The sequence below is a fragment of the Pezoporus flaviventris genome, unplaced genomic scaffold (genome assembly GCF_033815535.1).
Source record: "Pezoporus flaviventris isolate CSIRO_AGI_PZ_B2104156 unplaced genomic scaffold, CSIRO_AGI_Pfla_v1 ptg000023l, whole genome shotgun sequence".
Lineage (NCBI taxonomy): Eukaryota > Metazoa > Chordata > Aves > Psittaciformes > Psittacidae > Pezoporus > Pezoporus flaviventris.
In genome coordinates this window covers 12,608,558-12,622,217 of record NW_026892571.1, presented here as the reverse complement: position 1 = coordinate 12,622,217, position 13,660 = coordinate 12,608,558, and the positions used below count along the sequence as shown (strand labels likewise).

Below are 13,660 nucleotides of genomic sequence, written 5' to 3'. Positions count from 1 at the left end.
TACATGAGATTGGGTTGTTTGGTTTGCTTATATAACATCTTGGCCTCTAGTCACAGCATTAAATAATTAAATATGCAGCTTCAGTAAGCAGTGATTTAAGCAGCACGTGTGAAAATTGCCTGGAGGAAGGAAATAAATTCAACCCCAAGGTCCCTGATTCTCACTTTCAGAATGAACATGTTCAGTTTGTTTGTTCTCCCTGTATTTTCCAGAGGGCATTTGGTTACTTAAGCACCTCCATGTCGTGAGAGCTCGGGAGGATGTGGTCAGTGATGTCTCTCCGTGTGGTGCTCTAGTTATTGAGCTCATTTCTGCGTTCAGCAGCAGCTTTGATTTCAGAGCAAAGCAAAGAGGTGGTCCCGTGTAGTGCATGCCACAGTGATGTGTAGGGAGGCAGTTAATTAGCAAGATGGAAATCAAACTTAAAGTACTGGATTTTCTCACAATGGCTGCAAGAGTTCTGAAGTGTTTCCAGGGATCTCAGCATAGCCTCACGTTTCTGTAGTGTGAGCCATGCACGATCGTGTGTGCCCTGATACCAATACAGATGACCTGTGCAGCAAAACACTGTGTATAGATGGAGTTTGAAACTGCCTATGAGAAAACACTGGCTTTCAGGTATTATTTCTCTTGTCTTTTGAGAAATGAGAAATCAGACATGAAGATGGCCAAAGCTAATGCAAAGCTGGTCCCCTGCCCTGCACAGTGCCATATTCCAGGGAGTCTGTGGATTGGACTGAGTTGCACAGGGCTGTTAGGTGGTGACTTTTCCAAAGTTCAGCCTCAGTCTGTAACCAAGGGGTCTGCTCTTTGCAGCCTTTGAGCCGCAGATCTCCACAGAATTGCTATTCAGGCAGCTGATGTTTATCAGGCTCCCCAACAGAACACATTGCCAGAGGCTCTCCAGCACTGCGGTGCGCAGCAGCCTGCAGGAGAGGCAGCAGAATTGAAGTAAGAGCAATGAAGGAAAGTTTAACTGATCTAAAAACTATGAAACATGGGAGGCTGCCGTTCATCTTGGCCTGCAGTTGGTTCAAATGGTCTAAAAGAAAAACATTTGCTTCTGTGGTGGGGTTTGGTTTGGTTTCTTTTATATTGGACTGTGCATGACGCTGATACCATTCAAGTCCAGGTATATTTAACAGGCAGGAAACCAGGAGTCTTTTACTCCACAGCATCAATCCAAGCAAAATGGACTCAAGAACTCCTGATGTGTCTTAGAGCTGCACCAGTGGTTTCAAAGCGTGGCTGAGTATATTCATTGCCATTTCACATGTGGATCTGCCTTTTTGTAAGAATTTCATAGCTATCCCAAGTTTAATGGTGATTTTATGACAAACATGAACATTAACAAAAACATAAGTAGAAAAAGTTGAGAGGTCGTTATTTGGGTAGAAAATGGTGCCCTTTCCTAATGAGATGTCACCCTCTGAAAAGCATGGACCTCCCCGTTTGATGTGTCAGGTGCAGTTTGTTTCTGCAGGGCTATTAGGACAATCTCAGCAGATGGGTTTATTAAATGTACGAAGCTACTATGTAATTTTCTTACACTTTTCACTAAAAGGTTGTGCTTCTTCCCTCTAGGTCCCCAAGCAGTGGAAGCACACAGCCAAAAATTTGAGGTGAAAACCCTCTCTGGAAAATTGCTGTTTTCTGCAGATGACAACGAAGTGGTGGTTGGAGCAGAGAGATTGAGAGTTTTAGGTAAAATATTTTTCACTAAATCAGTCTTTTAATATGCACCTCTTCAAATTCTAGTATGGTTTTGCCTGACTTTCCTTCATGCTTCTTTTGGAGATAAAGCCTATGGCTGTCTTTATTGCTTTGAATCTTCCCCAGGCAGATAATGGCCAGGAGTTTGTCTGAGAGGTTTCTTAACTTTCACAATGTGTTATTTCCCCTCCAAAAAAAAACCCTACCCTGGAAGTGGTTTGTTTGGCTTAGTGAAGTAGATTTAAAAGCATCTTTGAAAACTGATGAACTTTATGTCTTGTGATGAGGGACAGTGAGGAATCATTCTAAGGAGGCTTCTATGTCTACAGTCACTGTGTGTAGGGAAACCTCAGGCTTCGTGGTTTTGATTACCATTTTACCAGCTCCTCTTTCATTCTAAAGCAAACACAAAGCAGGAACCTGCTGGGAAAAAGTCAACATGAATTAGGACCCAGTGTTAATTTTCTGAAGAGTTTGATGGCCTTTATGTTAGCTGTTCTTACTTAGCCACATGGAAGAGCATGTTGTGCATCTCTGAGCCATTTTCAGCTATGCTGTTGGTAGGGTTAAGTGTCCTGTGCATGGAAGGAGAGTCCAACCTTGCCAATGCCACCGTTTCCCCATCTGACTTTTGAGACAGACAGGGCATCTGGAGCAATCCTGCCTGTGCAGGATCTGCCTCCCCTGCTGTCCTTCCTGATAGGCTTTACATCTGTCGTTCCTAACAAAAATGGGGACACAGTTTGGGGTATGGGGGTTGTTTATTGTTTGCTTGGACTTTTATTTGTAATTAGAGAAAATAAACAGTTACGATAATTGTAAAATTTTAAGTGTATTTGATAGTTAATGAAATTCCTTCTCAGAAACTTGAATTCTCTTGCTCTCCAGTTCGATCTGTGCTCTTTGCTTAGTCTGAGATTTGTTTGTGAATTATCATGTAGGACCAGACTGGGTAGCTCAGTACTGCTAAGCAGTTAGCCACATAGCAGTGCCACTGATCCCTGTGGATGCACTGGTGCTGGTTTTCTAATGGCTTGATTTGGATGCATCTTTAGTAAGCTCCTAAAAGGAGAAAGATCAGTGAAGGAGCTTAGAATGATACATAGTGGCTTTAATTATTATTATTTCTACGTATTGTATAGCGTATTACTAGTATATGGTGTGTAATGTGAAGGAGCTTAAAATTAGCACCTCAGAGTCTAACCATCAGAAATGGGGCTTTGTGTCCTGCCCTTAGTGGTTTTTGTTACCTGATGTCTTGCTATTCTAGATGGTTCCTGTTTGAGGACAGGCCAGGGGTAGCTCTTTGCTGGCTGCTGTTGTTACATGCTGAACTAGTTTAGTCACCAGCTATACAACTTAGGTGAGTTTTATAGGATAAACGTTGATCTTCACAAAATTAGCAGTACCATTTTTAGCTAAAAACTTTGAAAAGTTTGTTCACCCTTCAGAGCTGATTACCTCGGCAGTCTTTGTGCAGGAGAGATGAAGTTAGAAAGCAACAGTTTCTAAATGTTTTCTTGCAGACCTTAAAATGAGAGAGATTTATATCACTGGTTCTTCAAAAAGGCACAGAAACGTTTCCTTACAAGTTACAAGTTCTCCTTTTTACATACTTACAAAAATATTGCTTTTAATTTACTTTGTCCTTTGAAGAAACCAGCAATTATTTTTATTTAGTTATTTTGAGTTTCTGCCTTTTTTTAGTCTCCAGAATAAACATCATCAAGACTACTGCTGACCACTGTAGTTCATTTTCATTTTTGTCTGCAACTGAGTGTTTCTGGGGGGTTTATTAGGCCTATGCAGACCTATCAGAAAAGAAAAAAGTAGAATGATACTACTGGTGGTGTTGCATGGCGAGTGTTCTGATGACCTTGAGCTGAAATGCTTTCAGAGTTCATTCTTGGCTTTGGTTTTCTCCAGCTTTGCTTCCCCAATCTAATTTTATCTCCAAAAGTGTTTGCCATGGCTGTTTGCCATGCTGGGAAGTGTTACACCATATGTTCATATTTCTTCCAGTGTTTTTGTCTGCACTTGAGGCTGGTCCAACTTGTACTACACAAATTCCTTTGACCATTTCTCCAGTGGTCGGCATCTCAGGTGCTGTTGGTATGTGTCTGCTGACACCTATCTGTGCTATGTAAATAGTCTCAACTTGTTATTGCTGAACACATACTTGTTACAGAAGGAAGTGATGTCTGCAGTCTGGCATGAACGTCATCTCACAAAGGTTAGAGCAGCAGTTACTGGGGTCGTGGCTGGCTTTTAATCGTGTTAATGATAATTACTTTTTTCTTTGTGCACTCTTCAAAGTTGATTCCGAAAGTTAGTTTTACACAGTAAATGAGGAAGCACAGTCATGAGGAAAGAGGTGCTTTCCTTTTTTGAAATGGACTCTGCTCTGGGGAGCCAAGGGATTTTTCAGCATTAGCAAGGCATTAAAAAAGAGAGGAATGCACAGTTATGGATAAAACCTGTACAAGTAGGACATGTGCTGCATTTGATGGTGCTTCAAAAAAATGCACAGCATGAGTAGTGCAGATTACCAAATGAAAACACTTTTTATTTTAATTGTGGGGAGTTAGTCCTGTTTATAATGAGTAAAGGACACAGAAAGACAGAGTTGGTCCCTTCTGCTTTTCACGCATGATGTAATTTAGAGTACGTCAATGATTTTATTTGATTTAGTGAATCCAGTTAAACCTGTCATCATAGGAGAGCTTGGAGGATAACGGGAACTTCTGTTTGAGGACAGGGCAGCCCTCTGAGCCCTTTGGCCGTGGTCAACTCTGATGACAGTCTACATAACCTTTTCCAGACACAAGCATGAATTCCCTCTGCCTTGCCCAGAGCCAGCCAGAGGCCCAGCATCTGCATTCGTACAGATGACTCAGAAGAAGCTCATGTTTGCCTGCAAAAAGTCACGTAGAAACTGAGCCTTATACCACATCTGGTCTGCCCTTTTTCTTCAATCTTATCTGCCAGTCTCCTCCACTCTTGTGGTGGCACATTCTCACTGATAATGCCCCTTGCTTTTACAAGCTCCATTCCTGCAATATCTGAGCACCTCATGGTCTTTTAAAAGATACTACAGCAAATCTCAGAGCCGGTCTCATTCCTCAGAACCACAACTCTGGTTTCACAAGGCTTAGATTTTGAAAAGGAAATCTGTCACTCCTCTGCCTGCTAAACAGCACCATGGTGCTGCACATGGTGGTGAGCGTGGGGTGAAGTGCAAACCGCTGCAGTGGCCGTTGCCATGGTCAGCCGTGCATTTTGGTAAACACCACACAGATACAAGCTAATGCCTTGCTGGATGGCCCCTGTGGGCTCATAAACACATTGGGTGTGCATTGCAGGAGGTGAAAGAGCTGGTCCTAATTGAATTCATATGTGGTGCATCATACAGCTGTTCCCCTTCCTGCCTCCTCCCTCCCTTCAGAAATGAAACGTGTTCAGAGCATCTGAAAAATAGTGTGTGAGAAATGCTCTTTAGTTAAAAGAGCATTAACAAATAACTTTGATATCTATTAATTACCATTTTCATTTAATAACATATTGAACATTATAGCATCTATAAACAAAAGACAATCATAAAGCATTATTCCGACTGCTAATTAGCTCTATTTATTCTCCAGATTAGTTTTTAAATATGCCCTCTAGATGCCACTTGATACTAATTAACAGAGTTACAATATTATCTCTATAGTAAAGCGTTTTTAATTAAATCTAAAGCAATTTAAATTAGCATGAGTTTTTACAGAAATTAAACTGTGGTCAGATGCTTAATTTAGCCTTATAAGACAACATCTGATGACATGGGGGTGTCAGTTCCCCCAAGGGCCTTGACATCTTTTTTGGAGCTTATTTTCTGAAGTTTGTTTTCAGGGACACTTGCCAGTACACTCTGGTGTTTAATATTTATGATGGATTTAACCAATATTTTGGTTTTTAAGGCTGAGCATTGATGGGAATCCAAGGCATTGCAGTGAGCTGAGATAAAAACGCAAAAGACGCATTCCTGCAGCTTAACAAGCTTTCACAGTCCCTGGCTTTGCGTGGTGGAGGAAGGTTTGTGTGGGAGGTAGGATTGCATGGGCTGAATGCTGTCGCGTTACAAATCAACCACGCTTTTTAGCCATTCTTGAGATTACCATTTTGCTTTGCAATGAGGCTAGGATTAATCATAAAACCCACAAGGTCCCTTTTCTGTCATAGAAGAATGCAGAGATTGCTTCAGCTGTGGGTCCTTGAAAATGTGCCTCTCACTTTAGACATTTATACCACTTTTTTTCTACTACAGCCTAATGATAAAAATTTGGCTAAAGCCTTTCCCTGTGTCAAACTCTTCACTAAAATAGCTGTATTTAGTGTGGGGTAGGATGCCTTTCGTCTCCCCAGTATAAAGACTGCAGGAGCTTCTCTGCAGGACGTGTGTGACCCATCCTCCACACATTGCACTCCTCCCCAGCACTATGGCTGGCCAGAACGTACCTTTGATCTCGCCAACGCATTGCATGCTCTCTCTTCAGGTAATTAGCCAGTAGCTCTATTTCTACCTCGTAGCTTTTTTTCACTTTAGTATGTTCCATCTGGGCAATGAATCATGCGGAGCATGCAAATGCTGACCACAGGTTAGACTTCCAGGAATGTTAGTCTGGTTTGGGAGCATTTCTTGTTCTAGTTTCTCTCCAGGTGCCTGGGAATGCACTTGAACAGAGGAGTTAGATGTTGAAATGTTATTGCAGATTTATTAGTAAGTTTGGAGTAATTAATTCCAAGGCACATTTCCAACATTTTATTTATGAGCGGTATATTAAGGGCTGGAGAGGTTTTAGTGGAGGAACACCAATGATAAAAGCAATGATATAAGCCCAAGTCAATGAGATGACTGCATGATTGTCTCATGGAAAGCTCTTTTAAATGGGTTTGCGTTGGGGTTTTCTGTTACTGGGGGCAGAGAGAGTAACCTGCTCTGTATTTGCAGAATTCAAAGTGCTGGGTTTCATTACCATGGAAGGGTTGTAAATGCATTTGCAATGTCCTTCATTTCAGGCAAGAGGGGAACACCATTTAATATGGATGTGCTGAACTAATATGTCTGTGTACATTGGCCCAGCTGTTTCTAAAGCTTCACATCTATAAACATTTTCAGATAGCCTTGTATTCGCTTGATCTGGGAGGAGCCCTGCAGAGCTGTGGCTGCAGTGCCAGCCTGGCTAAAGGACTCTGTTCACATTTCCTCAGTATTACAATTTTAGTAGCCTCTTGGCATGTGCTTTCTAGCTTATGTTTGCTGCAATGTTTACAGCAGAGTGACTTTTATGAGTGCGAGAGTAGTTGTATTTCATTAAAATAATCCACAAAGATGTTTGACTGGCACAGCTCATTCCAGAGGATGATGTGAGCTAGAAATTTAACAGTTTCCAGGAATCACCACTGATTTTTGCTGCATGCACCCTTCTTCAGAAACGATTATTTATGGGTCAGCACATGCACAGTTGCCCTTTACAGCAGCCATTATGATTTCAAAATGGCATTTTACTGATTTGTTTGTGGCAGAGGGAACACCGTTTGTAGCCAAGTGTTGAAATCAGGCTTGATCCAGAGAGGAAATGGAGCTTTCTGGCCTTGCCATTGAGTCTGCTGCCATTTTACGCCTGAGGGTAAATGCCAAGCTTGAGTCTTTGTATTGTGGATTTGGTTTGGTTTGCTGAAAATGTGTCTGTGAGTAGCTTTTTCAATGGAGAAATGATGCTACAAGACACGTTTCTTGGCAAATTGAAACCTTTTCGTACTACAATCCTTTTCATTTACAGAGGCATTGGAAGGGAAGTTGCCTTTGGCTCAGAGATGGCTCAGTGCTGACGATGTGCAGCCATGGTACTTCCTTGGGATGTGGAGTATCTTGCTGTGCTTCTGGAAGCAAACACTGTACCATCAGCCTGGGGACAGAGGCCTTTCCCACTTCATCCAGTTGCAAATGAACTCCTGCTTGCTCAGCCTGCTTCAAAGGCACCAGGAGGTAGCATTTGCTTTAGAGCTTCCTTCTGTGCTCCTGGCAAGAGAAAAGAGCATGCCACAACTGCTGCTCACAAGGCTTGGACAGGCATTTGACCTTTTGCTGAAGGTGTATGAACTTCTTTGGGAAGCAGCTACGAATATTCACTGTGCACTCCCTGTAGGTGATTAAGCAGTCACACTAACGCAGTCCCAGAGCAATTGACAAGCTGTCATGTAGTCACTGGTCCTGCAGAAAAGGAGCGTAGAATAAAACGAGGAAAGTAGGGAAATTAAGCTGACAAATGAAGATACCAAGTATTAGCGCTGGCACTAGCAAGAATGGAACAGCCTCGGCTGTCTGTAGCATTCAGTCACAGCAGGGAGTTTCATCAGATTTCTTTGCACTCATTGCAGAGGTGTGATGGTGGGAAAAATTGTGTTTAGCAAAATTAGGGAGTAGAATATGTTTTCTATCAGTGATTAAATCCATAAGAATATTGTGTCTTGTTCTCAGTTAGGAATTGTGTTATTGCAATATCAGTGTAAAAGTCAGATGTCAAAAAGTGACTTGATCTGTAATCAGCAGTGATAAAAAAACTTAAAACTATAGATTAAAAAAAAAAATATTTGGATGAATTGAGTGGTTTCAGGGTTTGTTTTCTTTTTTTTTCCCAGAGGCTGGGATGGGATTTTTGGATGGTTTCTTCCAAATAGAGTTTTTCTCCCATTCTATAAGGGAAGAAATTAAAATGATCAGATTTTGAGCAAACATACAATTTTTGAATGATTACTTCTGATTGCTTTGCTGCCTTGAGGGCAATAGGTGTAGACTGTTGTCCATTCCTTTTAATGACAAATTCCACTAACATTGCCCTCCTTTTTCAAAATCCACTCACCCAGATTGTAAACTTGTCTTTTGATGGAGAGAGCAGTGTGTGTTGGAGGGAGATATACTGAGTTTTCCTTGCGCTTGCTTTTACTTCAAAGTACATTCCAGGCAAAAAGGGATAGCATTTATGTAAAGTGTATAGGCTTTGAGTCTGGGCTGAAATGTGTGTTCAGATTGTGTTACCTTAATCCTGTTTAAGGAAAAAGAAGAATCGTCCACGATCAGATTAATATTGATTAAATGTCACAAGGATTATGAAGGAAACATACTGTACACTTACCAAACACTGAAATCAGATTTAAAGTGTGGCAGATTTATATTTTATTTCCTGAGTGCGTTCCCCAGCCTTCACAACCTGATCGGTTTAAAGCTCACATAATATTCTCCTTGATAAATTTCCACTGTGTATTCCTACTTCAGGTGCTCTCCTGAGTTTCTTTGCATCTTTGCACAAGAACGCCACAAAGAGCTTCAAAGGAATGCAGTGATGATATTGCTGTTGTTGAGCTGCAGAAGTGTTGAAAGGCCCCACATCTAGTCAAGAAGGAAATATCTAGAGGTCAGCATAAGTTGTAGCAACTTTTCTTTGTATGTCTTTTCTCAGTTTGGCTGCAAGCCCTTCTGCTCTTTTCTGTTATTCTCTTTCTATTTCTCAGACATTCAACTACTGGAGTAGACACATATATGTCTATAGACACATATATCAGTAATGACCCACATTTTGATCTCAGGGCTTACAGCTCACCTTTTTGTTTGCAAGTTTTTTAGCTTAAAACCAGGCTCCATTTATTTCTTGGGACTAGAGCCAGGTAATTGCTTCTTCTCCCTCCAGGAGAGCTGGTTGGAGTCATAAGGAGTTCCCGTCCAGCCTAACTCAGCAATAGCCCGGTACCAGGCCTATGGGTTGACTCACTCCCCATGTGAATATGGTGCCAAGACCAACATCTAAGGCAGTCTAAATAAATCACAAGACATTCTTATTATAAACACCTTTGTTCATGATACATGTGGTTTCATTACATAGATTGCCCTTAAAAGAACAACTCCCCAGCTCTTTGACAGTGAGGTGGGCAGATAGACAGACCTTTGCAGTGAGGTATTTTTATAGTATCGCAGAAAGAAACATGAATGAAGCTTTATGGCTTTTGTTCAATGCACTGGCTTAACCCAGCCAGGCTATTATTGTTGGGCCCTGAAATGGAGCTCTTATTGATTTCAGATTTGATGGGATTCAAGGGGAGCAATGGCAATTACTATGTTCATCCATTTAAAAACATAAATTAAGGGTGAAAAAGGCTTTTAAAACCAGGAATTAAAAGAAGCGGGCACAAATCATTCCTACCTATATTGTATTGGATTTACTTCCTGGGCATCTGTTTGCACAGACACCTTTTTAAGGATCTCACATATTACCCTGATGAGACCTACAGAGGAGAGAAGCTCATCAGACAGGTGTTTTCATGGACAAATTGCTGAATGTGTCCTGATCAATAGTGGGAATGGGGGTAGTTTATGGAGATCACCAACACACTGTACATTGCCTCTTGACTTTAGCTAGAAGAAAAATTGTATCAAATCCTTCTTCTTCCCTCATTTGCGCAGTACTACATGAAGGCAGAGTGCTAAAGAGAAGATACACTTAAGCCAAATCAATCACAAAGTTTGTCACAGGGCTCTGAGAACTCAATTTCATTCTAAAGCAAGGATATACAACACTACAGGTGTAGTGTGGGTAAGAAATTATTACTAAAAGAATACAAAGAGTGGGAAAGAAATGTGTTGTCTAGAAAGAAAAGGAAAAGGAAAGTGAGGAATATCTAACCAGGTACATCTGCACCTGAGCGGAAACCTGATTTCTCTCCTTTGGATTTTGTTCACCCCCAAGTGCTGCTCAGCTGATTGCCACCTACCCTTGATAGCACGGGAGCATCAATCATTACTCTAAAAATACCTCTCATTGCATTGCATTTGAGCTCTTCTTCTCTTCTTTACAGCTGATGGGAGTAGAAGCCTACAGCAAGTTTCATATAGAGGGAGCAGCCTGTGATCATTATCTTGCCACAATAGCTGGAGCCCAGTTCTGGCCAGAGAGAGCTGGACTGGCCCTTGCCTTTGCACCAGGAAAGGTGCTAGGGCAGTGTTATGCAGATCAGGTTCTTTTGCAGCACACAGGGGGAGCAAGAGGCAGCTTGGAAGGCTAAACTGTTGATACCCTCTTTCCTCTGTTTGGATTTGTTGCTGTTAAAGAAGATGCACATTTCAGCTGAACTTTGCTCACTTCTTGGGGCATTTGTAACTTCTCTCTTCCCTATGGAGTTGGGAGGGCTGAGCTCACACCAGCCTTTGCCCTGGTGGGGTGTTAGTAATCTCTCCTTCTCACAAAGCTCATGAGATTGATCAAACAAATGCACATTTGGATGAAGGAAGGTAATGGTTTAAAAGACATTCTTCAGCAGGACATTGGCAGACCAACGTGCACATACAGAACACGATGCTTCTGGTTTGTTTCAATGTGAAACTGGGATAAAACCCCACCTTTTTTTAAGCTATGTCTTGGATTCATGTCATAGAGTACGATTGCCCAAAGCTCAGCCCACTGACTTTTTATGTTGCTTCCATGTTGGAAACAGTGAGGCCAGATTGCTCATGGCAAATGTTCTGCAGGAAGGAAGGACAGTGTCATCCTGTGCAGGAGCTGGGGCTGTTGAGAAGATGCAACAGGGCAGTGGCAATGGAGGCTCCTATGACAGGTGCAGAATGGAAAGAGGAAGCTGAGAGGAGATCAGAAGCTGGGTCTTGCTCCAACAGCTCACTTGCAGTGATCCACACCACAGCCAAGCTCCTGGATGTGACAATAAACTTCTAAGAAACCACTAGAGTCAAACGAAATGCAAATTCTGATTTGGCAGACCTGTTCTCATAGAGCCTTTCGTGTGAGTCTCAAATGAAAGAAGAAAAAAAAGCAAACAAACATAAAAATATCCTCAAACCCTGTAAGTGAACTGTAAATGTTCCCTGGCCATATGACTCTTGATTTTTGTTATTGTATGAAGTGAACACATATAGGGGTCTTTGACATTTGTGTCCCCGCTCCTTATGCACTAGAAGGGAAAAAAAAACCCAAACACTCTGAGTGAATCTTTATGGTGATTCAAAACACTTTAGGAAGATCCTGTCATATGCTTTATAAGTTCGTGACTGATTGTGTGGAATTAAGTTATTGGGCAGAGAACTAGCTAATGGAAACACATTGATGAAATCATTTTTGAGGGACATTAAATGGAACTTAAAATAAAGCTGAAATGGCTTTATGGATTTTTCAGTCAAACTGTTTATGAACATTTATCGGTGGTAAATTACACAGTGTCAGAAGAGGAAATCAGTAGGGATGGCTTTTAATACAAGTCACTCTGATACAATGCTGTGAGAAAGAATAATTTATTGCCTAGGAATGTACAGTTTAGTGTGCTTAAATACAAATTATATGATTGTTTCCTCCTAACTGTCTTCAGCTGTTTGCAAATAAGTCACCCTTAGCAGAGCAGAAAGTCTCATAAGATGAAGAAAAATGTTTTCAGTACTTTGCAATGAAATAGAAATCTTGTCTTATGTATTTTTCAGGGTAGATAGAAAATGTTTTAATAACGGATAATTCAGGAAGCAGAAGCTGTGTTGTACAATAATAAATTTAATTTGCATTTGCTTTATACTCACTAAAGGGATAAGAGGGATATAGTAGTTTTGATTGGGAAGGGAGATTGTATTCTTGAACAGTGCAGTTCATGCAGCCATGAGGGTATTTCGTCTCTGTATGCTTCCCTCACTGGGAACGAGTTGGGGCTACGTAAGGATTCACTCACGATTCCTGAAACGATGTGATTTGTTTCATGTTCCTGTTAGACTTGCCTCTTGCCTTTCAGCTTAATGTCGTGTTTGCCTTCCCTTTGGCCCTGTCCTGCTGCCATGAATCATGAGTAGCACTCAGCTTTTCTCCAGGGATGTTCCCATCCTGGAAGCATCCAACAAAGAGCAGAAATTTTCACCACTTTCTGAGCAAATGACCTTGGACTTCATATTTTTAAATCCTACCCTCTCTCTCTTCTTCCGCTCCCTGAGGTCAAACATTTGTTTCTCCATGGTGTCCCAGTTCTCTGCAGAGCCATAATAGCCCGGTTCAGTGTCCACAGCACATTTCCCTCAAACTTTTCTTCTTGTTTGCCAAAGCCTTTAGTAAAACCACTTCCCCTGGCCTAATGCCTTCACTTTCAACGCCATCCAACAATGATCCTATCGCAGCCTAGCTTGGGACTTCCATAGTGGCCCAGAGCCACACTTTGATACAGATGTCCAATGTAGTTGAGTTTGTCCAAGGCAGTTTCCCTTGGGAGGCACTGTGGGAGCTGCCAATTACCCAGGCAGAGACTGAGACTCTTTACTGTAGAAGAGAGAGGGCTGGTGGGAGTGGACACATTCAAGGTCTTTAACAGTAGCACAAAAAGAGGATGGTAATTCAGTGGTTCTCACAGTCCGAAGCAGAACAAGCATCCAGTGAAATCAGGCAGCAGGCTGAAACCAAAGGAAAAACTTCTCCAGAGCATTTAGTTAATCTGTTATCCCGTTGGTACAGAAATGGGGCCAATTAAAAGGATAATTAGGTGAGGTGGGGAAAGCTTATCAGTGTGTCTCCAGTGGCTGGATGACACAGCCAGCTCAAGGAGTCCCGCAGCTGCTGACAGCCAGAGTCAAGGGAGGGATGTCTCAGTCCTGGCCCATCAGCATCTCCTCAGCCCTGAGTGGTTGATGTCCTACTCAGTGACAGGGACAAGTGGCCCTTTGGGAGATTTTGTGCTCTTAAACAGAATAATAAGTAATGATATTGTCAAGGCAGGAAGCCTTATCAGGGCAGGTAGTGTTCACTTCTAATTCGTATCAAAGGAGAGAAACAAAAGGATTTGGAAATCTCCAGTTCTCAGCACATAAGGGACTCTTTCATGGATCTGGGAATAAAGGAGACAAGGAAAAGAGGGTTTACGAACAGTGTATAGGGAAAGA

General features: G+C 41.8%; 1 protein-coding gene across 13 annotated transcripts in view; it reads left to right on the top strand.

Moving 5' to 3' along the window:
* SGCD (sarcoglycan delta) overlaps window positions 1–13,660 on the top strand; it is a 376,562-nt gene that overhangs the window by 327,860 nt on the left and 35,042 nt on the right. For all 13 annotated transcript variants that reach the window (XM_061456832.1, XM_061456830.1, XM_061456825.1 and 10 more), the window contains one exon: window positions 1,585–1,704. In XM_061456832.1, coding sequence (XP_061312816.1) covers window positions 1,585–1,704 — 120 coding nt within the window. The remainder of the gene's footprint in view (window positions 1–1,584; window positions 1,705–13,660) is intronic.